Raw genomic sequence first — 24,756 nt, 5'->3', positions numbered from 1 at the left:
CACCACTGGTTCGACGCCGGCACCTTCTCCGCTCGTCCTCTCCCGACGACGGTGTCTACCATCCCAAAGCCGAACCAGTCCAGAAATCCCCACTCCGGGAGCGCGCACCGCGGCGACGGAAGTGTGGCAACGCTGCAGCTCGCCAGTGTCTCGGTCTTGGCGAGTTACTCGGGGGGGCTCAGGCCGAGTCTACCGAGTTTGTGTCTACCGGCGCGGGTAACCCGAAAGCGAGTGTGCCGAGGATCAAAGTCGCGGGCCTCTAGCCGGCATGCGAGACCGTCTCGCTGCTTGAAGGCCGTAACCGGGAAAAACGTGATCGAAAGGGAGGACCGGTCGAGGAGGTGAGAAAAAGGGACAAAGGAAAACAGAACCGAAGAAAGGGAAAAACGAAAAGAACGAGAGAAAAGAAAAAACGAAAGAACGGAGGAAAGAGAAAAAGGAAGGAAAAATTAACAGTTGCGTTTTTTTTTCTGGCTCCTGGTACCGGGAAGTTTTTTTCACGGCCGCGACCATCGGGAAACGATCTCGTGTCACAACGGAGGGATCGCGACGTGGTAGAGAAAAAGAACGACAGAGGAGACGGAAGAAGAGAAAAGAGAGGAAAAAACGACAGGAACGAGAGCCACAGACGGGACACACGTTTCGCGCGTTTGTCGTTCGTCACGTCACATCTTGCCCGCCGTGATCACGCGAACGTGCGCGCTTCGAATCTACATTACGTTCTATACGACACCTAACCACCTACGTGCACGCGTCTGTACGTACGCGGGACGGACACGCGCGTGTATACGTGTACGTGAATATCGTCCGCATAAAAGACGTGGAAGGAGGAATAGAGGAAAAAGAAAAAAGAAAAAGATATATATTTATATATACATATATATATACACATATATATATACATTACGTGTATATATATATATACGTACACGGTGACAAAACGCGTGACGAAAAAACAGTGTAAATGGCGCTCTCCGCACAGAACCAGTCGACGTCGTACGTGAACTTATATTACTCGATCGTCCAACGTGCGGCGACACGCTACTTTAAGGAATATTACAACTCCGGTGAGTACCAGCAACCACGATCGTGTGTCATCTACGGATACTATTATTCTACGAATCGAAATCGCCGCCGCTGTCCCTCCCCCACCCTCTCTACCCCGGCCCCAAAAAAATAATCGATCACGGTCGTTTTATTTAACTACGACCACGCATCATTCCCGTGAACGAAAAATCACACGCATCGAATCGTTTGGCCACCTGTGCGTCGTCCACGTTTTGCCAAAACTACGTCATCGCGAGCGCGCGCTGTATACGCGCGGTTTCGAATTTTCCCGCCCTCCCTCCTTCCCTCGCTCAGGCTCACTGCAACACGCTTGCACGATCTACACCTACACGTACCTCTACACCCGCGTACACCATCATACACGCGTTTTCCATCTCTGTCCGAACATCGCGCCAACTCGTTGTCCTCTCCCTCCTGATCCCACCGACTCCCCCATACAATGTATACACACGCGTGCACACAGAAACATCACGGCGTGTACACACGGGACAAAGACAGAGACTACCGTGCCGGCACCTACTAACGGATAAGTGCTCTTCCAACACCGATTAAAACACGCCGCCGGCTAGACACGTGCCCGCTTCTAAACTCGTGTGTGCTCCTATAGTAATAGTACTGCGATAGCTAAGGTCGAGAGAGAACGAACGAGAGTTAGCGCGCTGCCGAACGATCCACGTTTCCCCGGTGTGCGAAAACCGCGTCGACGTTGGTCATCTTCGTGGAGAACAGTGTTCCGAAAACGAAAAAGTAAAGAGAAAAATACGAACGGTATTAGAACACGAAAGGGATGGCACAGTCGGGGAATCGTGAAGAAACCTCGGCGAACGGTACGATCTCTTCCGAAGAGAAAAGAAAAAAAGATAAAAGGAAGAATAGAATGGAGAAACCAGGGGGGAGGGGAAATTAAAAAAAGAAAAAAAAAGAAAGAAACGGGAGAACCGTGAAGAATCTCGGTATCCGTCGGTGTGATCGTGTCCGCTTGGACGATTTGCAAAACCCGAGAAAGGAAAAAGTGTGTGAGAGAAAGAGTGCGAGGAGAGAGGGGGAGGGGGGAAATCGGGAGGAAGAGCAAGCGAGAGGCGTAGGGAAGTTGGTAGGGAGATAGAGACGGAAAGAAAGAGACGAAACGTGTGCGAGCGAAAGAGTTAGAGATCGTGGCATAAGAGCGAGCGAGGAAGAGAGAGCGTGCTGATCCGCAAAATACGGTCTCGTTACACTATCGTCGGTGTTGGGTCATCTAATCGCCTCTGAAATTATCGTCTCGCCAGTACAGAGTGACGAAACACGCTCTCTCCGGGAGCAATCAGTTTTCGAGGGTACTGGTTTCGTGGTGCTTGGACGATCTCGAGCCGCGCGGCGTAGAGTCCTTCGGATGCTGATCGTTCTGATCGTGGTTTGTTACCGAGAGTCCGTGTTCCGTTTCGTTTTCGTGTGTCACGTTGATCGTCGCCCCCTTGGTGTATACACACACACACACACACACACACACACACACACACACATGCATACATACACCCACCCACACATACACATATACACGCGGACTCGTTGTCTGGTCCGACCGATCGCTACCGGGCCTGGTCAAGGTGAACATTGCTGACGGGAGGAGAGAAATTGCGCGATGATCGCGGTGCTCGTGACCGAGAGAGAACGGCCCTCGTGAGATCTCAGCCAGCGATGATCGTATGAGATTCGCGACCGTGGTGCCCATGAGACGGTTCCGAACGTCTCACTCTACTTAAACGTTCTCTCGTGCGTTTTCTTGTGTATACGCGGTAGAGTCGCAATGTTTAACGTGATCGAATGCCGGTCGACGTCGATATGTTTGGTCGTGCGGGTGTTTGGATCGGTTCGTTTGCATCGACTGCGCGATACGTGAACGAAATCAGTGATCAGTTGTTCATCGAACGCCGCCGGTCGATCGTGTGCCAGCGAACAACGCTCGTGGAAATGGACGATCCTCGTAGTACGTTGAGAAAGAGAGTTCTGTTTCATCGCGGTTGTTCGAGTGTTCTTGTCGCTGTTCGATTGAACGACGCCGACGACGAGGAAGCGCGCTCCACGTCGTTTGAATATCGTGTTGCGCTTACGCTACCTCGGGTCTCGTGTTCGCGTTAAATGTCCAACCGGGAGTTTCCAGCTTGTATTTCGTAGCGATGAACGTTTCGAAGCGAGGCATTGTACTTGGTGATCTCGTGGATCGTTTCGTCTTTGGGATATACGCGCAAAGTTTCGTACCGTCTAAAATCTGACTTTCGCGCGGAGATACTTGTTCCAGCGAGTATTAATCGTCTACTTAACTCCGCCGGTGTCGATCGTTGGACATTTAATGTTTTCGAGGAGACGAGGATAGTGCGTGGTGCATCTGACTGCAAGGAGTCTCGAAACAATCTTCTCGAAACAACCTTCTCGAAACAACCTTCTCGATAAAACCTTCTCGTGACCGGTAATTCTCTTCGTTCGCTCCCTCCATTCGATCTATGAAGCGTCGAATTGTAATCTAGTTTCGCGAAAAAAAAAAAAAATACAACGAAGAGGTAGAGAAAAAAAATACGAACGAACGAAGAGAGATAGAGAGAGAAAGAAAAGGTGGGAGAAAGAGAGAGAGAGAGAGAGAGAAAGCTATCGAGCGTGGCATGAGCGAACGTTATCTCTGCTGTAGGTTTATCGCGATATTCCTCTTTGGCGTCGTCATCGAAACAGGATCATTTTCGCCGGTTGACATGACGAGGATATCGCCATCGGTTGGTGATCCCGGATCGTTATTGGACAGTATAAAGTCAATCGCGGCGAATAACACGATTGGTTCTCGTTTAGCTCCGCTAACCCGGCTCCCCGACTTGGACCAGCAGGACTACACATGATCGGTCTGTGGAACTTTGCTTATTTCAGAGGTACTTGTCCCACGTTCAACTTTTCAATCGACGCGAATATAATCCTGTTATCCTTCCTTTCCCCTCTCGCGTCGTCTTCTTTTATATTCGATCGACTTTAAACCAGCTGCGCACAGTAGAAACTTATCGAACTCGCGTCCGACTTGTGCTCCCATTTGCATACAATTATTAAACGCGCGATAAAACACGCGGCCGAACGGGCTTCGTCGATGTTACGATTTGAGATCCGCGAAATTGCATAAAATTCTATTAGCTAACAATTGAAATCCATCGAATCGAAACAAGTATTCTCTGCCCCTTCCGATTTCCTGAAGACGAAAAAAAAGAAAGAAAAAGAGAAAAAGAGAGAAAACAAATCGGTGATTCGGTATTCATCACAATTCGCGGCAACGACAATCAGAGCCGCGCGTGTATATTTGGAGAATAAACGTCAACGGGTTTATCGTGTGACTTCTGACGATAAGAGGAGCGAGCGAGCGTTGCTCCGTATCAACGGGAACGTAAGAATCGACGCTGCGTGTTTGCGTGCAGAAAATCAACGATCGCCTCTCGATGGCAGGCTGATCCAGTGTCTCGTCGTGAAACCACTTTTCTCGACTTTTCTCCCTTCATTGATTTCCCAAATCCGGCGAAATTTTGGAAACGATCGTGCGAGGCCAACCGCTTCGGTATGAATCGTTGATTTGTCTGGCAGCGGAGCGAATGGTGCCAAAAATGCGATTGTCTCTATCGTTGCTACGATCTCGTTTAACCTTGCCAGTGTTGGATTTGCAAGTAGCAGACGACCGCGAAAGAACAAACTGGTTGAAGTTGGTGCTGGTGTTGGTGTGTCTTGGTGTTTTCGTTTCGTCTAACGATTCCGATAAGCCAGCTGTTATTCAGGTACAGACGGCGGATTCCGAAGTGTGGCGCGCGTTAAAAGAACGCGCGTGGATGCCGCGCGATAGAGGTGGAAAGGAAGGAAAAGGGGGTTCGATCGAACGGAATAAAGTTAGTTCGGCGTCTCGTGTACATCGCCGCCGCCGTCTTGCCGAGAGGCGACGAAACGAAACGCGGGATAGCGTGAAAGAAAAAGGTGTCGTGGAATCCTTTCTACCGTGCACAGCCTTTCACCGATGAGGACTCTTGGTATTCGTTCGAGCTATTCGAAAATTTATCACCACTGTAAATATCGCGCTTGCTCGAAAAGGGAAAAAAAGATATCGATAGACGTACGTATAAAGCTATATATGTACATGCTTCTATGAATTCGTTTTACGCGCGACTCCAAGATAAATTCGGAATCGAAGGTAGTAAAATCGAGATTCGTCGATTCCTCGTCGAAAGAGAGTCGGCGGTCCCCTCCCGCGCGCGTTTCGCACTCGCGATTCGATCGACAAAAGTATTAAAAAACAAAGCTCCTACAGGATGGAATAATAAAAGATAGGACAAAGCCGGAGGAGGGAAAAAACTAAAAAAAAAAAAAAATTCTACGCGACGTTTCGGCCGTTCGTCAATGCGTGGTGCAACAACGGAGGGCTCGCGGGGGTTGCCTCGACGAGCGTTAACGCGCTCGCGTGTATACTCCCGTCTCGTTTCTGTCTATTTTTCTGAAAACAAACATTCGATCTGACGAGCTATATAACACCGATGGAATACTAGAGAAGGACCACTCGTTTCTCGAGCACCCTTCGCGCCGCCATCGCGGAAAGTTATGTTTTTGTTGCGCTCGATTCGTGTTTTTTCGTCTCTTTTCCTTCCACGCGCGCGCACACGCTCATCGGTCCCTTCAGCCCCGCTCGATACGAAAATGGGCCGCAGGTATTCCCTCTGACACTCGATAAATAGCGAGGAATGTTTGCTCTTGCAAATGAATGTTTTCCGCGAGCCACGAGTGATTTTAACTCCTGAGTGCGCGTCCTGCCAATACGTTGTTCCCCCCGCGTCGCGTGAACGCGAGCGCTCTTTTCTCATCCCCTTCTCATGCCCGAACCGCGCGCTCGCCTACGTCAGGAATAACAGAATCGGCCTGCCTAATCTGCCAAATCCGCCAACGATTTACCATCTCTTTTTCTATCACAGTCACACGCTATCGTTCCAAGAATTTGTTGAATTAAGTTAATCGAGAAGGAACGAGGAACATCGAATAACGTTCAATAATCGTGAATGATTCGAGTTGCGTGTTTGCAAAATTACGAATGTTTACGAATGCGCGGCGATTTTCTTCGAGACTTGGCGAACAATGGACGCATTCTGGTGCCGTTTTATCGGCTAAACTTAGCCCCGACGCGCACGATCGTTCCAACGTTAAAAGGGACTTATGAATGATTCCTTGTAAATAATCGTTTCGTCCCGGGTGTTGCGAGCCTCGTTCCGTCTCGCCGCGGACGTGTATTTCTTGGCTCGACTCGACGACCAACCATCTTTCACAGGGACCGTGCTGGAATTTTCGTCCCGTTAAATCAGCAAAGACGCCCTTTGGTTAAACTTCTTCCTTTGCCACGCTCGTTTCCGCGATGCAGGTGCCGAGGGACGATCGTACTTTTCTTCGTTTCCAATTTATAATAAATATATGATGAACGATAGTAGATAGAACGTGGACGTTACTGTTCTCAAAGATGTGCGTATGTCTTCTGAAACTACGAATAAACGGCCAGTCATTTTGACAGATTCGTCAGTTCTTTTCGTAATATGCGTGTCCAATTTATCTTACAGAAGATTCATTCATTAAAAATTCTCTTCAAGTCCCCATTGCGAGGGAAAAAATACGAGTTCACAGCCTCGTCCGTCTCTTCCTTAACTGTTTCGATTCGCGTGAAATTTGATACGAATAAAACAAGCAGCTTCATTTTCCCCCTTCCAAAAATTGTTTCCCACTGCATCATTCCGTAAGATTAGAAACGAAAGGATCAATCAGCTACTCGTTCTTATCCCATGCTCCACATATCTACTGGTATTTATGTGCGTTCTCGAGGGAATCGTCGGCATGAATGAAAACGGCTGGAAAGCAAACAAACCGATCGTTCCTCGCGATTGCAATATTTGCAGCAGGTGCAGGTGTTACGGGTGCGATTAACTCGCCCCCCTCCCCTTTGATTCTGTGTATAACCCTGTAGAACGAAAGAAGGCGCGCTATCGGCTGGTAAACGGCCATTTCTGTTTCTGCTCACGCGGCGAAAGTTCAATATGCCGAGTCGCGTGCAGCCGCGGGTATTGTTATCCGCGTACGATTAAATCAGCCGCGTTCACGGAGAATCTTAAGCGCGAGCCACGACGTGGCCGCGCAAGGACGCGACAAAATAACCGATCTTCCGACGCGCAGGAATGGAAATCAGCCTTATCCCAGCCGGCAAACAGAAGCTGTCTTCTACCTGATAACTCATTTCTATCGTGACACTGTCGTCGCGACGAGTATTGTCGCGGGAAGAGGCTAATTGAATCAACAAACTATCGTGCTTTCGCTTGCGCGTCGATGAACCTTTTTCTCAACTGCTGCGTGTATTTTTTGCAGAAACGAGATGAATACAGGAAGTGCATAACATTCATATGCATATGAATTTACACGTGTTTTTTCTTTTTTTTTTTTTTTTTTTTTTTTGGATATGTATATCTGTATAGCAATGCATTCTAACGTTTGGAAGTATGTGTACAAATTTCTCTATCGAGGTCCTATTTCAGGTGCAAATTTCTCAAAATCTGCTGTCTCGTAACGTCAAATCGCACACGTGACAGGGATTACAGATTCGATTCGATAAAGATAGAATATATTCGCAATAAAGTTCGATTTGAACTCTAACTTCGGCTTGAATTTTTTACATGGAAGATTCTCGATATATATATTAGGTATATTTTAATGTTATCTCGTTTGACAGCAGTAGCTTTGAATATTCGAATATTTAAGGCATGCTTAAATATATAACTACTTAAGAAATCATAACGTAAGAATGGCAGATATATTTTGATTTGTACCACTTTACCTCTATACGCTTCAAATTGATTTTCAAACAGAAATTGAACGACTCGTTATCTTATGTGTGTGTGTGTGAGTGTTCTAAAAACGTTTAAAATATCTCGATATAATTCTTTCTCTCAAAGTAAATTTCTCTGAAAGTAAACTTCTTTAGCTTAGTTACTTATATCGTGGTTTTCTATATTTTAATTAGGGGATGATTATTCCATTTAGTAGAATTTCCAGAGGATTAGTAGTTGATTTCAAACTACAGCGTCTTCGTTTCCCGCAAACACATCGATGAATCTTCTTTCGACTTCTAAAAGCAGTTCTTTGTTTTTCGTTCTCCTATAACGCGTCTCTCGGAATGTGATTCTGCTGCGATCAAAGACGAGAGTTAAAAGAACGACGTCGATCGTCGAGCATCGTCGATGGTTTATACGATTGCTGGTTAAATCGTGAGAAAGTTGCGATAAGAGCAAGTTAGAGTCGTCGAATTTGGTCGACGAAGCGGTGGCCCACGATAAACTGACCTTAATCTTCTCATAAAGTTTTCATGAGCGTTACACCGCGGCTACCGCGTTCTGTCCGTCGCTGCGACTTGCGAAAACAGTGTTCCTCCGAGTGTTCTTCCTCCCCTTCGCGGCGAGAAAGCGGCGAACGTCGAGAGGAATACGGGCAATATCCTCGATGCCACGCCGGACCAATAATTTGTCGGCGGATGCAGAACACGCGTCTAATATCACGCGGATCGAGTTTTCTCCTTGGTCGCAGCATCCGATATTTTTTTTTTATTGTACGCATATCGAGACAGCGCCTTCACTCTGAGCCCGCGAACTCGCTTTCACTCGCTCAATTAAGCGAACGCTTTCGAGACCAGAAATATTCTAGATATTGCCCGATATTCGCCACTGAGCTTGATTCGATGGAAATTTAAAAAATCTCCGCAAAATTATTGGATATTTTACATTTAATCGTATCAACTTTCTTTTTGGTGGATTCGAAACGATTCAACTATGAAAAAAGGCCAGCAACTGCTAAAATATATAAAACGAGTTTCTCCGTATGTCGAATAGTCCTCGTTGCGAATATTTTATATTTTGATTTTATTTAATGATGCTGGCGATATTTACTGTTCAATAAATTATAGAAGTTTATTGTTTCAATTTGTTACAAATTGGCTATTTAACGGATGCTATCGTTTTTCGTACTTCTAGTAATAGTTTTAATTAGAGAAACGATTCGATTTAACAAGCCTTTTTCGAAGAAAAAGTATACGTCGCTTGATAAAGAAGAAACTAATTATAAGTTTCTAATTGATAACTGATAACAGGGTTTATAGATGTAGAATAATTTGAAACGTCTTTGAGTGATATAAAATTAGAGGTGTCGCAGGTTTACGTCTTTATTGGAATAAAAGAGGGAGATTTGATTAATGTAGGTAGTCTTGTCGTTTCGTACGATAGCGTGTCCCTTTCAATTCCAGATTGACTTTCAAGTGTGTTTCTGCGAATTAATTCGAATCGAAGGAAACGAGGGTAAAGCTATTCGAACAGTGGTTCAAAGTGATGCTATTGGCCGCAACGAAGTTTGCTTTCTTTACCCTGGACTTGAACTTCTCGCAGCCGTTTATTTTTTTCCAGATCGATCCGAGCGAAGCACCGTGATAAAGTCGATAAAGTTTCCGAACTGTTGGAAAGCGGTAATTGAATAATTACAAACAACGTAATGGATCGCGGTTTGTCCGGCGTTAAGAGACGCAAAATTATCCGCCAGCATTTAAACACCGGGAACGCTACGTGAAATTTCATATTAAACCGAACGAATCTCGCCCGAACAATTTTTCCGAATAATGCGTCCGTCGAAAGTTGTAACTGGTTCAAGTGGAACGCACAAGAGGGAAACGTTTAACCTTGCTGTTCAGTTTAAATCTATTTGACCCGAAATAATTTTCATTTATTCGCGGAAAAACTGGTGGAAAATCCGTTCCGACAGTTTCATCTCTTGATCTTTTTCTGGCATCTTCGCTTTGACAGGAAAAAAGAAAAAAGAAGAGAAAGAAACGAACGATCGGATGAAAAAGCAAACGGATCGAATGTCACGAAAATCATATTCGAGTGAAATGGATTCGAGTAAATCGGCAGTGGCACGAGTTGCTGAACAAAGAAAGCAAACTGTCTAACCATTAGTATCTGATCATTGACACCGTTCGCAACTTCCAGCAGCGTTGCCTTCGAACAACTGTTCAAACACGAGTTATACAATTCCGTTAGACACGTCGGATTATGCATTCGTCGATACCTGTCCCTATCTAAATTCTAAAACATCCCATTCGGTCCTACTTCGTACAAATCGATCGGTCAGTCACATGTCTGTCGTGGAAACGAGACGTCTACCATTCGAGTCTATCGTGTCTGTAGCAATCGCAGAAAAACATCAGTCTGCGATACCTTTATCCTTCCTATCCAGTATTTGTAGCAAAACGACTTTCGTTTGCCGGTGAAAGAGCCTTTCGAGTCGCGATACTCGCAGTGTCGGAATCCCACGCCTTCGCGAAAAATTTACCCGTGCAACACCCTCGTTCCTCTGAATGTCTGTCGAAGAAATTAAGACGGCCAGACAGAGAAAAAATATATATGTAAAAAAAAAATTTTGTTAGAAACGCGAAAGATGAATGAAAAAGGGAAATAAAATATTCGAGGGGAATTGCAATGGGCGGCGCGCGTCGTAACGAAGTGCAGGCAGGCGGTGTTCGGGGCATTCGAGAATCGACGGGATCGACCTGGCGACTTAAATCTGCAAGCTGCTACGGGAGGAAAAATCTTTAAAAATGCTGTCTGACGAAAAAAGCGCGCATGCGTAACCACGAGCCATTTCCTTCTTTCTCTTTCTGTCCCTGGTGCTCTCTCGCTCTCTCCGTTCCACTCTCTGTTCCCCTCAGCCACGTTCTCCCTTTTCCACCCCCCCTTTATATGTATATACGTACGTACGTGTGTATCTCTACGTACATGTGCACGCGTGTGCTCGTTGTGTGGCGTTTTCCTTCCTCTACGTCTCTCTTTACGCGCTCCTCGCCGCCAAAACAAATCGTAAAGACTCCTTCTACCGTCGTAATCGCGCAGTCATTTCCGAAAAATCAATGACCACTCGCCGAGCACATGATTTCCTTCCTTTTGGACGGGCTACGATAATAACTGTACCCGGGGCGCCACGAAATTTCTCTGTCGGGGCATAAAATCGAATTCGAAGACACTCTCTCGTCATCCCGCCACTCTTTTTCCATCACTCGTTTACGTTTTCGTTTTCGTTCTCGTTCTCGTTTTTCTTCTCCTCTTCTCTTCCTTCTCTTAGCTTTCCCCGTTTTTCTCGTCTCCTCTTCCTCCTTCTCACGAGTCACCCGTCTTTCATCCCCATCTGGAAGCCCTTTGTAAAGCAACGGGACGCGGTCTCGTTCGTTTTTCTTTCTCCTTCTTTTTCCCCTTTTTCTTCTCTTTTTCGGGTTCAATGATATCGTCGAGGCGGGCGGCTGTGTCAAATGGGACGCTTCTTACATTGTGACGAGCCACTCGAGCGATTCCGGATCCCCTTGTCTTGGCGGGAAATCGAATTCGAAAATCCTCCTATCCTCACCGTTTTCGTTTCGTACACCCTCAAGAATCTGTTCTGCGGCTGCTATGTTGCTTCTTCCATTGTACTATATGGCAATAAAATATTATCACTGACGATCGACAGTGCATTCGACGATACTTTCCAGACTCCGTATGCTCCGAACAATTGTTATCGCTTGTTCTTAGCTTGCCAATTTTCCCAACAACCTCCCGCTCTTTTTATATGCTTTTCACGACGCGTAAATAGTTTACGTTCGTAATATAGCTTGCTAAATCGAACGAAGATTCGTTTTGTCTCCGACCGACAATTATCGCGCTTCAGCCTTTAGCATTCAATGAACTTGGCAGGCTGACAACGTAACTGTACCATAGACGGAAAGGGCATCGGGCACGTCCAATCTGCGGGTTGCAGGTGTAGCTTTCGTCAAGATCGATGTAATTATATCGCGAATTATTCATAAGCCGATTGTTCTCTCGGTGTACAAAAGTTTGGTTAAAGTGATAAGTAACTGCCTCGTTTCCATTGATAAATCAACTATTCGCTGATTCCTTATTTACAATGGATATTTGTAATTTGCGAACGAGTAATCTATCGTCTCTTCAAACTATCGAAACCACTGATCCATGATTATTTAAACACCTGTAGTAACATACATACTCGTGAATGTATTATATAAAATATTAAAAAATGTCCGCAATGCTAATGTATAAATAACACTAATGACGTACTTGATCGTGTCCAAGGAAAGACGTGACAGTTCTTTTTTTTTTTTTTTGAGCAAGGACGTTATTAAATTCGAAGTAAAATGATTTTTCAGCGAAAAAGCAAAGGAAGAAAGGAAGGAAGGAAAGTTGAAACCTCGAATTACAATAAAGGACCGTTCCCGTCGGGAAGGAAAGGAACGAACGAACGAAACAATAGAGGCAACGTCTTCTCTTTCGAAAAAAAGATGCAGATTAAGAATTCATATTCCCTGAATACGGAGGAAATCTTTGAACGCGTCTCTCGCGTAATTAGCCATTCCGTTTCTTTCCTAGAGATTCCTCCGTGAACCGCGCGATTCCGTTGACACAAGTGTCGAGCCAAGTGTTCCTTCCGGTTGTTCGTTGGACAAAGCGCGAGTAGAACGAGCACGATCGAAAGATCTGTAAAAAGATCCGCAAGAAACAACAGAGTTCGACGAACTAGAAAATTCTAACCCTTTCCTTTGCTTCTTTCTCTTGCTTCGCTGCGAGACACTATCTCGCGATCGAACTGTGCCAATTCCGCTGCCACACGTATGAAAGTTTATCGAAAATTCAAGAAACGATCTTGAGAAAGAAAGTCTCTTACAGAGGATAGGTGTTCCGAGATGAATAGGTTTAGGCTGATCGTCGGTACGGACGATGCACGTTGTGACGATTTTCTAACAGTTAGGCGATACAATGTGACATCTAACGGCTGATACAGATCGTAAAGGGATTGGACATTGTTGGGATTTCGCAACGGTGATACAATTGGTAGTTTTATATTTCTAATAGCGTAAAATTGTATACTCGTACGTATCGAGCTTTGCATTCTCTGCGATATTGCAACGAATGTGTAGAATTCGATGGATCTATAGTTTTAATAGCAAATAGAACAAAAGCTATAGAAAATATAGAAATGGTAGATGTATGAAGTGCCGGTACACACAAACTGTATACAACGATCTTCTAATTATCTTAAGTAATATATTTCTAATATTACGACGCACAGAAATGTGTAATGCTACCCTAAATAAGATTACGAGCATCGAAGAAGAGCGTTCTGCGAAGAATAACAGTGGGTTGAGCGTTGTGTAGACGACGAAGAATAAATTTCGTTTGAAATAAGTATTTTCGAAACTTCGTTGCGGCGAAGTGCACTTTGGCGACAGGACCGCGCGGAAATCTTCCTGGATGAACGATTAAGCGTAGAAGAGAGGATGGATGAGAGGAAAAACCTTATTGTCGCCGCGGTCGACTCGGCGATAAGTCGACAGCCGCGTATCATGCGTGAGTGCGAGTATCCTCGATAGCTCGTCTTATCGGCTCAGTATTTTCCATGGAGAGTTTCGAGAACGAACTTCGAACCAGTGAAAAATTAGAATTAAACGGTATTGTTTCGTTTTGCGTTTTATGGAAAATTCGCTCGATGTTTGGTGAAATTCACCGTGAAAGTATGTAGATGTTTGAATCGTAAGGAGTACGAGAAAGAAAAGTGTTGTTCACGCTTCTAAGACGGAATTTTTTATCGTGAATTCATAGCAATTCGTCGTGTGTGCTGAACAGCTCGCCTCGTTTCACTGTCCAATTCATCTTGTTAACCGCACCGCTACGAGCGTCTATTCGCCGAAAGATTGTGGCTAACTGCGGCACGACCTTTGCGTTGCCGCGAAAAATACCGTCGACCTCTAAATCGACTATTCTCGGGGCCGTCGTTTTATATTTTTTTTTCCTCTGCTGATTTTATTTGTCGCTGTTGCCCCTATTTCGGTGTCGCTTCATTAGCGGTGATTTCGAATTTATAAGGCGGGAATCGGAACGAATCGTCGCTCGATAATTCAATGATCGTTAACAGACTGGAAAAACTGTGCCGAATTTGTGTCGAATCGTTGGTACAGCGTATTGACACGGGGATTCGATTAAAAGGCTGATTAAAACAAAAAGAGAAGGGAAAAAAGGGGGGAGAAAAAGGGAGGGACAAGGAAGAGAACGGTCGGGAAAAAGGACAGATTCCCTGACTCTCCTGTCTGTTCGGTCTGGATGCGGGCGCAATTTGCAAAATCAATGAAACGCGGCGAAATATTAATGCGCCTCGAATGCTGCTGCGTTCCCGATCGAAATCTCGTTAAAGAATCATCCGGTTTACGTTGGCCGTTCGCATAGAAGAATCGGTTAATACCGCCGATTTCCCACGTAAAAACTGAACGAAATAATGGCGCGACGTAGACAAATAATCGTTGTCATCGTGGCTGGCGGCGCGCGTTCAGAGACCCTTCTTTTCTCACTGTAGACAAGCTATTGACTCCCGATGCGCAAACAGGCCGCGATCAACACCATCTGAAAATTTAATTGAACGAGAAAGAACCGACCCACGGGACGTTTTAAGTTAACCCTGTCTCGGGCGATTCGATGCCGCCGGGGTTGACTTATTTCGAGAGATGCTTCAAGGAAACGGAGAGACGAGAGAAGTCTGTATCGAGCGGTCGATCTTCGATGGTTTTTCCAAAAATATTATTTCACATCTCGCTGCAGTCTTCAGGAATATGTTATACACGTTTTAACATTATATGCAGAAGGTAACGTGAATCGGTCGTCACGATACTTAACACCGATAAAATTTTCGTTTCAAGTATCCTTTTGTTAAACTAGCGGCTTAAAATATGTCGTACCGCGTATGATTCTAGTTTTCGTAGAACTAGCTATGACTAACAAGGAGATGGCAAGAACTACGAAATCTCGAATGGCTCGAGCGTACATTCGATGCTGTAGGTTGACGGTGAAACAGTCCCGAATGGATCAGAGTGATGGCCCTTTGTTTCCAAAGAAATTTATAAATTTTTTTCACGTCTTTATAGATTCTCGTAACATCGGTATTATGTTTTTCTTGATAATAAATCTTCGCAATTTATTTTGATGAATTTTAAATTACCATTTCTCCATATTTTTACACCTTTGCGGTTGGAAATTGTAGCAAAAACACTTGAAACATAAAAAACTGCCTCTCCACGAGCACAATTTCTCGATTAATTTTTCGAAAACAAAGAGCCACGCACTGAAATCTTTTCGAGATTGCCCTACCATCGATCTAAACCATCAAATTCATATTACAGCCAACTGATTCAAGATTTCGCAGTTCTTGTCGTCTCCTTTATGAAGTTCGATCGAAACGAACGAACATATCGAGAGAAAGATAAGACAATAAATAACGATAGGAATTCTTACGAAAAATAATGAACCGACCTGTTTTACTCCAATAGTCCGACTGTTAATAACGTACAAAAATTTAAAAACCTACATTCGCTCGAATCGACTCGGTTGAAACGCGAATAGCGAAGCTCAACGAGAAAGCGGGAATTAACTAAACAGAGCAATCGTCGCGACTTATTTACATGCGTAAACGTTGATCGAGAAGCACGGAGGAAACAGTGGGTTCTTTACGATGGAACCGTCAACGGAGTCCTCCAATAACGCGACGTAATGGCGTGTTACCGGGCTTTCCTCGACAATAAAGTTGCGGAGCCGCCTCGTGTTTTGTCTACGCCTCGTACGCAGCGAACAGACGAGAGCTTTTTCTCCAGAGCTCCGGGTAACTCTAACGACCGATTCAATCGCTTTACGTTCCTCGTTCCAGGAACGAGCGCGCGCGCGCGCGTTCCCTTCGCGCGAGCCACACCAAAAAAAAGAAGTGGAACGCATTTCGCCATGAATAACGACGTAGCGGAACTTTCACTCGCCGTGATAATGCCTGGCTTGGCTGCCTTCGTGGATCAACCATCGATACATCTCGTGATCCGCCTTGTCGACGATCATTAGCATACGCGAGCCTTGCCACGCCGTTTGTATCGTATTGTAAAACTCAATCGTAAACGTGTTCCTCGAGACGTGTCCCTTGTTCCTTTCGATGGTTCAGCCGTCATCGTTTAACATGTGTATTAACCTTGGAACATCTTGTAGAAAGGGGAGAGACCTGTTCGAATCTATTAGTTCCAAACGATTCCTTTTTATCCGGAAAATCTTCAACTCTTTGAAAGGAACTCTGGTATCGATATTAGAGGCAAATAGTTGCGTACGTATATAAGTTAAACTGCCAGAGGTTTTAATACACACTCGTTGCGTGTGTATCTCGTTGCGAAGACGACAATAGCGAAACGACAGACTGAGATAAGTTGCAGTTGGGATCAGTCGATCGAAAGAAAGCTGAAAGATAAGCGTACGAATGTTATAGAACACGCTTCCTTTCGAGATTTGTAAGAAATATTTGAACGTTTCTTTTCCCAAAATGTACTATTCAAACTCTGCTAAATTTGTATATACGGATTTATTACAATTTGCAAAATATTTGTTGAAAGTACGATACGACGAACCGATGTAGCTTGCAGAGCCGGCGCTCGTTCCGATCTTCCGTATGTGATTCTATTATTCTGAAGAATTCACACACGGGCCGCGGTTTCGAAGAAAAGATTTATAATGATCGTTGCACAACTATGAAAGTTTCTTTTCCACTATTTTCATGGAACTTACGACACCAGTGACATTCCCCATCGCGACTCGATATTTACGAGGATCGATGCCAGCATGGCAGTCCGGTTTGATATTTATTTATACGAGGATCTAGAGCGGGGGTCTTCTAATTTATCGGCGAAACAGCCGAAGCCAGGCCATATTTTTATCGCGGACGTTTAATTTCGTAGAAATTCCTTCGCCGGCAAACCGGTTGCACGCCAAAACGTCATTCAGAGACCGCGAGACCGGTCCTAGGGCGTGGGGGATTCCCCAGCGTGGACGTGCGCGTTTCTTTTTGATTGTCCCTTGCAAAAAACCTCGCGATTCCGTACAACAGGTACTGTTTCTGTTTCCTGAACGTGGAACGGGAGTCGGGTGGATCAAGCAGATTCGGACCGTACCGGGTCAGACGCGTGAATTGCGTCGTAATCCAGTGGCGGTCGTTTACAAGCGGAAAATATTAAAGGAAACTTAGATTCGAGTTATGAGAATCCTGTTTCTCCGGATGTTAACTAAAACGAAAACGACGTCGTTCGTGTATCTAGGTACGTGGACGAGAAACGTCGTATCCTGTCGTTTGGTAATACAATTTAAGAGCTACTTATTTTTTATCGCAGAACGTACTTTTACTATCCCGTGAGTTTCTCGATGAATTTTTTTATCGAACGTTCAGGGGAATAACGTGTTTTTTTTTATAATCTCCGTTGATGTCCATTTCGCAGATTTAAGTTGTCAAAGCATACGATTATAATCAATGGACGAAGATATATAGAATGCGTATAATACGGAAGAATGTAGAAAATATCGAAAAAGTATTTTCACTGATATTTAACGGATGAAACAAATTGTGTGTTAAATAACATTTTGAATTTCCATAAACATGCACAATCGAGAGCGAGATTTTTGAAGCGTCGCAAATGTTAGCAGACTGTTTGAGTGGCCTGGATATAACGTTATCCAGAGATAATCTAACGATATAACGCGAATCTTTCGACTAGAGAGTCGATAAAGGACTTTTTGCTCGTCGAAAAATAACAACGTTAGCTAATAGGAAAGAGGAAAACGTAGATTTTGAATCGCGTGTAAATATTTAACTGCGCGCCAGGATACCCGAGCGATTAAAACAGCCTATAACAAGACGAAAGCCCAGTTAAATTATTCCCTGACGTGACGTCAAAGCATACCTCATATAGCAACAGGATGAAAGAATGTTATCCTTGCCGTGAAAGCAAAGGGTTGCTGAAGCACGACAATTGATTACCCTCAGACCGTGAAGTGGCTTCGAAATACCATCACCTGCTCGAACAATCGTTGTCTCATAATCCGTACCTTTCTTTTACATCAGCCGTCTTTCACCTCGTATATCATTCTTCGTACACGCGGCCCTCTAATCTCCAGTAATCATCGAATCTTCGTGGCAGACCGTATCCTTCGGCGTTAACGTTAATTAGTTGAAAACGTTCGGTATCAGATGGAGAGTACGACGAAGCCACGGAACACGGTTGGCCTGTCGTTTTCGTCTCGCCATTCGACGACCAGAAAAAACCGGATGAATTCGTACTTTCCGTGGTGGTCGGGGCAATTATTTTTGCGCAGTCTGATGTATCGCGTAGAAGGCGTGCTCGCGGAGAGAAAGCACGATAGATATAACCGCGAAATACCGAGAGCCTCGGATACCGGATATTGTAAACCGACCTTCACCGCGAAATCTGTATATCAACCTTCGGCAAGGCGGCCGCGGCAACTGCGTGGCGGAAGGCGCCTCGTTTAAAATTGCACGGCCCCGTTCGCCGCCAATGTCGTCGTGCTCCAACTCACCGTCACTATCTTGCTTACGGCTTATCTGAAAATTCGGGAAAAATGCCGAGCAACCTGTTTCCCGTTAGGCGAGAGACCGTTCCGCTCAATGAAGTATCGCTCGAATGGATGTTGCTAATGAGAACTGGCTGCAGATCGAGAAACGCCTCTTGCGAAACATCCGATGCCGAGGAAATATAATATAAAATCCGGCTACTGTACAAATACTGTATCGTTAATTTTCTACCGACATGTTATTCCCCTTTGATTTTCATAATATATGTAAATGCGGTATATAGGATTCTTTAAAATAATTATCCTATGTTAGAGAATTTCTTTGGAAACGTTTGATAGTTTATGAAACGACGCGGAAGAAGTTTAGTATAAAGCCATTTAGAATTTTCTAATAATATTTCTATTATGGCACACGCGAGAGCATATAAGATTTTTCAACGCGATTATCCACTCTTACGAGTCTCTCGTAGTTTCCTGGAATCGCATGAGATATCACGACGTATGAAATGAATTATGCAAACGTGGATTCAGATAAAGAATTCAAAGTCATGGTTATCGAAGACGAATATTCTGATAAATCCACGTATATGCCGTTTACCTTAAAAGACGAGCATTAAGATCGGATTAACGCTAGTAGAGATATTCGATTCGAACAGAAAATCAGCGGATTTATCGGCGTTGCCAGTTTATTGTTTCGATAGACATTTCCACCAGATAGTTTTCTTCTTCTTCTTCGTCGACTTTGTTGTCCGTTATCTGAGAGTTTTATCGCGTCTAAAAACACGCGCGGTACGTCACTTCTCGATAGCCAAAAGTGTCGACGCGTTGTCGATATATTATGCATGTAAACAATTTCTTCGAAACATTAATATGTATATTTAATTGATATAATTTCCATACCATTCTGTACATTTTCCCAACGATCAATCAACTCGATCGTTCCTGAGTCATATAAATTAATTTACGAAATTATTTGTTAGTTCTCGGAATCGTTACACTTTCCTTATTTTGTAATATATTTTACAGTTGTTTATGAAACAAAAAAATTATCTGGTTGAAATAGAAAATTCGTTTAATCATCTGGAAATATTAAATTTACATTGGCAGCAAAATCTTTTATAGATTGTAAGCTTGAAACTCTATAAAAGTATCACAAATACAAGGAATATTTTAATTATTCATGACGAACCAAGAAGAAGGTTCTGATATTTTTACTAGATACATTCTTGACATTGAACGTAGGTAATTTATAGCAAATTTGTTCTTTTTTGACGGAATTGTTTGCCTGCCAAATTCAAACTTTAAAGAAACGAAATTCCATACGTGTATAGTAATCGGAGGAGTCGTTTCGAAAGTCGCACCCGAACGAAGAATGAAAAAGGAGGGAGAAGAGTCACAAATCTTTCGTTTTGCGTCCTCGCGATTCCTATTTCCGACTCGCGTCTCCTCAATGCAAATCGCGCGACTTGTTTATTGATTACGAGACACCGGTGTAAATACATAGGTATATTTATATACATGCATGCACACACGTGTATCGACTCGTGTGTATATTCGTGCAAACTCATTAACGTAATTAATGATACGGGAGACCGTTTCAGTAACAGCCGGCGGAATAAATAAGCGATAATGTTATGTAGATGCAGGCGATCAATCCTGACGTCGCGCGATAAGGAAGCGAAAAAAAGATGGAAAAGGGGTGGAAGGGAAAAAAATGAATCGTTGCTGTGCATCGTTTCTTGCCTCGCCAATCTTTCAAGTCGTCCCGTTGCAGCTCCAACTTCATCGGTACGAATCAATGATCGCGTTTACGACAATTGTTCTTTTTCTTTTCGTCTTTTCTTTCTTTTCGCTGCTTTTCTTTTCGTTCGTTTCTCGTTCGTGAAAGAAACTCGAGCGAGACTAAATGGAGACTACGTAACAGCGCGGAGGAAGACTTTATATACATATGTTTACGAGGTAAATCCGTGCGAAAATGGCGCACCGTTTGAGGTGAATATTTGATAGGATAGAGGGGATGGATTAAATCGCTGTTGCGTTTTACGGGATCGAAAACATGATTAAAAAGGTGCGAGGTATGGAAAACCAGACTCGTTCGTTTGATATAATGTTACTTGACGAATGATCCATTAAATCTGAAAGCCTGATCGATTTTAACGAACGTTTCGTAACGCTTCATTTTTCTATGCCGAATTAAAACGATTCTTCGCATTGACATAACTGAGAGAATGCATCGAAATTAAAATTTCCTTGCCAAAAAATCGCTCGAACGTAGCAACGTTTTCCAGCTTTCGAGGCATTCCTCGGCGTTCAAACATAAATCAGATCGATCCTCGAGCAGCAGATTCCGTGATCGCGAGCGTACATCAGCTGCCAAGCAGCCGTATCAGAAGACATATATAACAATCGAGCGTGATGAACAGCGGCAAACTCGTTCCTTTCATTTGCGCCCAGGGAAAAAGGCATCGTTTCCAGATAGAGACGGAAAGACAGAGAAAGGATGGTTGCACGTACAATTTGGATTAATCGCTGGATCCGTGGAATCGGCCACGATTCCACGTTAATGGCCAAGTCGTCATGGATCGACGATGATACCCTTTAACGTTCATAAAATATAATTCTCGTTACCTTTAGATACGTACACGTCCCGTGTAAAATATTTTCATTCGATAATTCTTCAATATCCGATACTTCCACGATTTCGAAATTGAATATCGAATAAAGCTTGCAGAGTGTAGAGTGGCCTGTCGATAAGAATCTTTCCAACGTCTTTCCATATCAAATTCTATCGGGTGCCATTTCAAACGGCTCACCCAAGTTTCACGCTCGAATTCATCTTTCCTAAAATCTCAGACATTCGCAGCGAGGCTCGTTGAAAATTCTTGTAATACGCCGGCAGTTCGTTTCCCGCGACGTTATTGCAACAATTAGCGCTCGCGGTCTGGCTGTCCGCGCGACGTCGTATCTTTTTCCGCTGGGAGGTTCAATAACACTTGTCACCGCCGCTGAAACGTATCGTCCGGGAACGAGCAACAAAAGCCACTGGTGCTACGGCGATACGTGTGTCTTTCCTTTTGATCGCGTAGGACCAGGGGCGGACAGGGGAACGACGAAAAAAAGCGACGAAGAAAAAAAAAGTGAAGGAAAAGAAAAGACACGAATAAACGTGAGTGGAGAAAGGGAGAGGGAGAAAGAGGAGAGAGGCCGTGTACGCAAGAAAGCGTGGCTCGATATTAATAAACGGACCCGAGCAGCGAAGATAATCCGTCGATGCGTCATCCCCGACGCAAAAACAAAAGACGGGCTGAAAGAGGCGCGCGAGTAGCATCCGCGTATGGTAGAAGCGGGCGGCGTTAGCACGGCCGCGCGGATAAACGAAAGAATGGAATAAAGAGCGAGGTAATTAATCCGATAAAACGGACACACACTTTGTGTAACGTTGCATAATGCGAATTCCATAATCGCGAGATGTGCCGCGGAACCGTTGTTTTCCTCCTTGTAATGCGACTGTACGTGATAGCCGCGATTGCAGCGGACGCGTGTCGCCCGCCGCGATGTCATTTACGGGGCCACGATTATAACCTCTGCCTCGCTCTTCCTTCCACGGACAGAGCCCTTACCCCTCTTGTCCCCTCTACGATCGCTACTTTATTTTTTTCACCGCCGAGAAGGGATAGAAACTTAGTTTTGATCGAGAGATGATTGGACTTGAATTCGAAATTACTTTGGTAGTTCGTGTACTTTGAAATTTCTTAAGAAAGATAGTAGAACGGCATGTATAGGTTGATCGAGCAGAAGTAAAAGTTGGTAGAATTAGAGAGAACAAGTAGATAGAGCAGACAAATTCTAAGCTAACCTTAGATCAACTTTATCGAAGTTAATCGTTTGTTATAGCGTGTATCTCTGGGAATCGTAGTCAATCACACGTATGTGACGCTATAGAATGGTAAGAACTGATCTATCAGTTTTTTTTCATTTATCTACTTTTCACTAAACAGCTTCGTTCGTTCGAACGATAGATCCTGACCTTTTCTATTTCCATACAGTTCGTTTGTCATTTCTCGTATTCCGCGTAAACCATCGATACACTCGCTCTTTTTCCCGGTGTATTCGAAAACTAGCGACGCCCACGAGGCGAGAAGGATGGAATACTCTCGTTGGCGCGAAGAAACGACGGAGAGAGATACGTACAGCGGAGACGGCAGAGTTTTTTGCGCGCACAGAAGGGTAGGGAGATTCGACATCGCAGATACAGTGGAACACTTCATAAATCATTCGCGCGGACGTGTATCCCCGCGTGCATCCGACCTGCATAACAGCCGTTGAACTTGCGAAGCTCGAACCGGACGTATCTGACCATGCGTGACCAGGAACGTGGTCGATTCGACGTGCTAGAAAGTGTGCACACACCGTCGATCTCTGATACAATGTTTCGCTTTGCTCTCTCTAAAAGTTGTTTGCCGAACACGCGGTGAAGAAACGCGAGTTTAACTGCGTACAGATCGTGGACTGATTAAATGCGACGCGATAAAGCAGGGTTGCTCGTGAACCAGGCAGTTTCTTCGCGAACAAATCGACTTGGCCGCGCGCGAAACGTCCGAACGATTCTTAATTAGAGGCAGAGGGAGGGTGTTTCCACTTTGCCGCGTACTACATATAAAGCGATCGTCTCGGGTTGAAATTTTACGAGCGTGACGAATCGAATACCACACATTCGTTGCTAGTAACTAGCCATGGCGCGTGTTAAGAATATGGCCACGCTTCCGTTACTGATCTAATATACCGGGTCGTTAACGTTGAGAAATTAATAGGATTACGCGTACACCTTTTACGTACGTCGAGCGTCTCTCCCTTTACTGCTTGGTAATTAAACGAAAGAATCTTACTAATCTCTTTGTTCTAATAATATTAGAGGTATTTTACGATCAACTGTTACAATCAAGGGACCAAAAAACGTTTAATTAGCAATCCCCTCGGAACGAACTCCCGTTAGAGAGCACAACGACAAAAGTAAAACGGACGCTTGTTACTTTTCACGAGCACGCATCGATAAAGGTTCGTTCGACTTGTCTGATTCCAGATACTGGCGCGCCCTACGTATTATACAAGGACAACATGGAGAGACCCCAGGGGCAATGGGGCCCCGGGCCGGGATCTCTCCAGGACGGGGGACTGTACCCGCAGCAACAGCAACAACAGCAACAGCAGGGCTCCTCCTCGTCCGGCAGTCCACAGCAGGCCTGTGGTCCTCCTGTCGAGGGAGAAAGCGGTCCCCCGCCTTCGTTGGCCTCTCCCGTGCCCTCACCGTACCCCTCGGCACCGCCTGAGCCTCAAGCCTTAACCCCACCTGACGACGATATACAATCGAATCAAGCCACCTCTCAGCAGCAACAACAACAACAGCAGCAGCAACAACAACAACAACAGACGCAACAGCAAGTTCAGCAGCAGCAGCAGCAGCAACAACAACAGCAAGTTCAGCAGCAACAGCAGCAACAACAACAACAGCAGACGCAACAGCAGGATCACTCGCCTCAACAACAACTAACGCCTCACGAGGTGGATCGCAGTGATTGCTTCCCCGGCGCTGGAGAGTTGCAGCAATATCCACAGCACTATTTCAAGGATGCCAGGCCGCATCCGTCGCCGTCGGTACCCCCGCACATGCTCACCCCCGGTGGCTTCTCCGCGTTACACTATCTCAAGCAACCAGGCGTCATGCTGACGTCCCTCGGCCAGGGTGACGGCGGACCCAGTTTGGATGCTCACCAATACGCAAGTCCCGGGGCGCCAAACATGGCGACTGGGTTGCCGGATATCGTGCAACAGAGCGGCAAGTCCGGGAAAGGGGCGAACAGCGATCTACGTTTGTTCAAGTGTCTGACGTGCGGGAAAGATTTTAAGCAGAAGTCGACGCTGCTTCAACACGAGCGGATCCATACGGACAGTCGGCCATACGGGTGTCCAGAATGCGGGAAGCGGTTCAGGCAACAATCGCATCTAACGCAGCACCTGCGCATACACGCGAACGAGAAGCCGTATGCTTGCGTGTACTGCGAGCGTACGTTCCGGCAGCGTGCGATCCTCAACCAGCATCTGCGCATCCACTCGGGTGAGAAGCCATACCAATGTCCGGAGTGCGGAAAACACTTCCGTCAGAAGGCGATCCTGAATCAGCACGTCCGCACACACCAAGGCGAGCATTTCTCTCTGCCTC

At 45.0% G+C, this 24,756-nt stretch overlaps 2 protein-coding genes across 4 annotated transcripts in view; one reads left to right on the top strand and one right to left on the bottom strand.

Annotated features, from left to right (window-relative positions):
- LOC138179043 (putative leucine-rich repeat-containing protein DDB_G0290503) overlaps positions 1 to 24,756 on the bottom strand; it is a 127,408-nt gene that overhangs the window by 74,976 nt on the left and 27,676 nt on the right. The window lies entirely within an intron of this gene.
- Positions 89 to 24,756, top strand: part of LOC138179046 (zinc finger protein jim) — a 50,168-nt gene continuing 25,500 nt past the window's right edge. The window contains exons 1-2 of one of the 3 annotated variants that reach the window (XM_069111486.1): positions 89 to 1,067; positions 23,620 to 24,651. In XM_069111486.1, the coding sequence (XP_068967587.1) occupies positions 965 to 1,067; positions 23,620 to 24,651 (1,135 nt within the window). In that variant the 5' untranslated portion in view covers positions 89 to 964. Of the gene's footprint in view, positions 1,068 to 1,979; positions 3,963 to 23,619; positions 24,736 to 24,756 lie in introns of those variants that run through there. The other 2 variants (XM_069111484.1, XM_069111485.1) reach the window with 2 other exon arrangements.

This window comes from Bombus flavifrons, chromosome 4 (assembly GCF_040668555.2).
Source record: "Bombus flavifrons isolate JBK064 chromosome 4, iyBomFlav1_principal, whole genome shotgun sequence".
NCBI classification, from domain to species: Eukaryota; Metazoa; Arthropoda; class Insecta; order Hymenoptera; family Apidae; genus Bombus; species Bombus flavifrons.
This window is presented reverse-complemented; position numbering and strand designations above follow the sequence as displayed.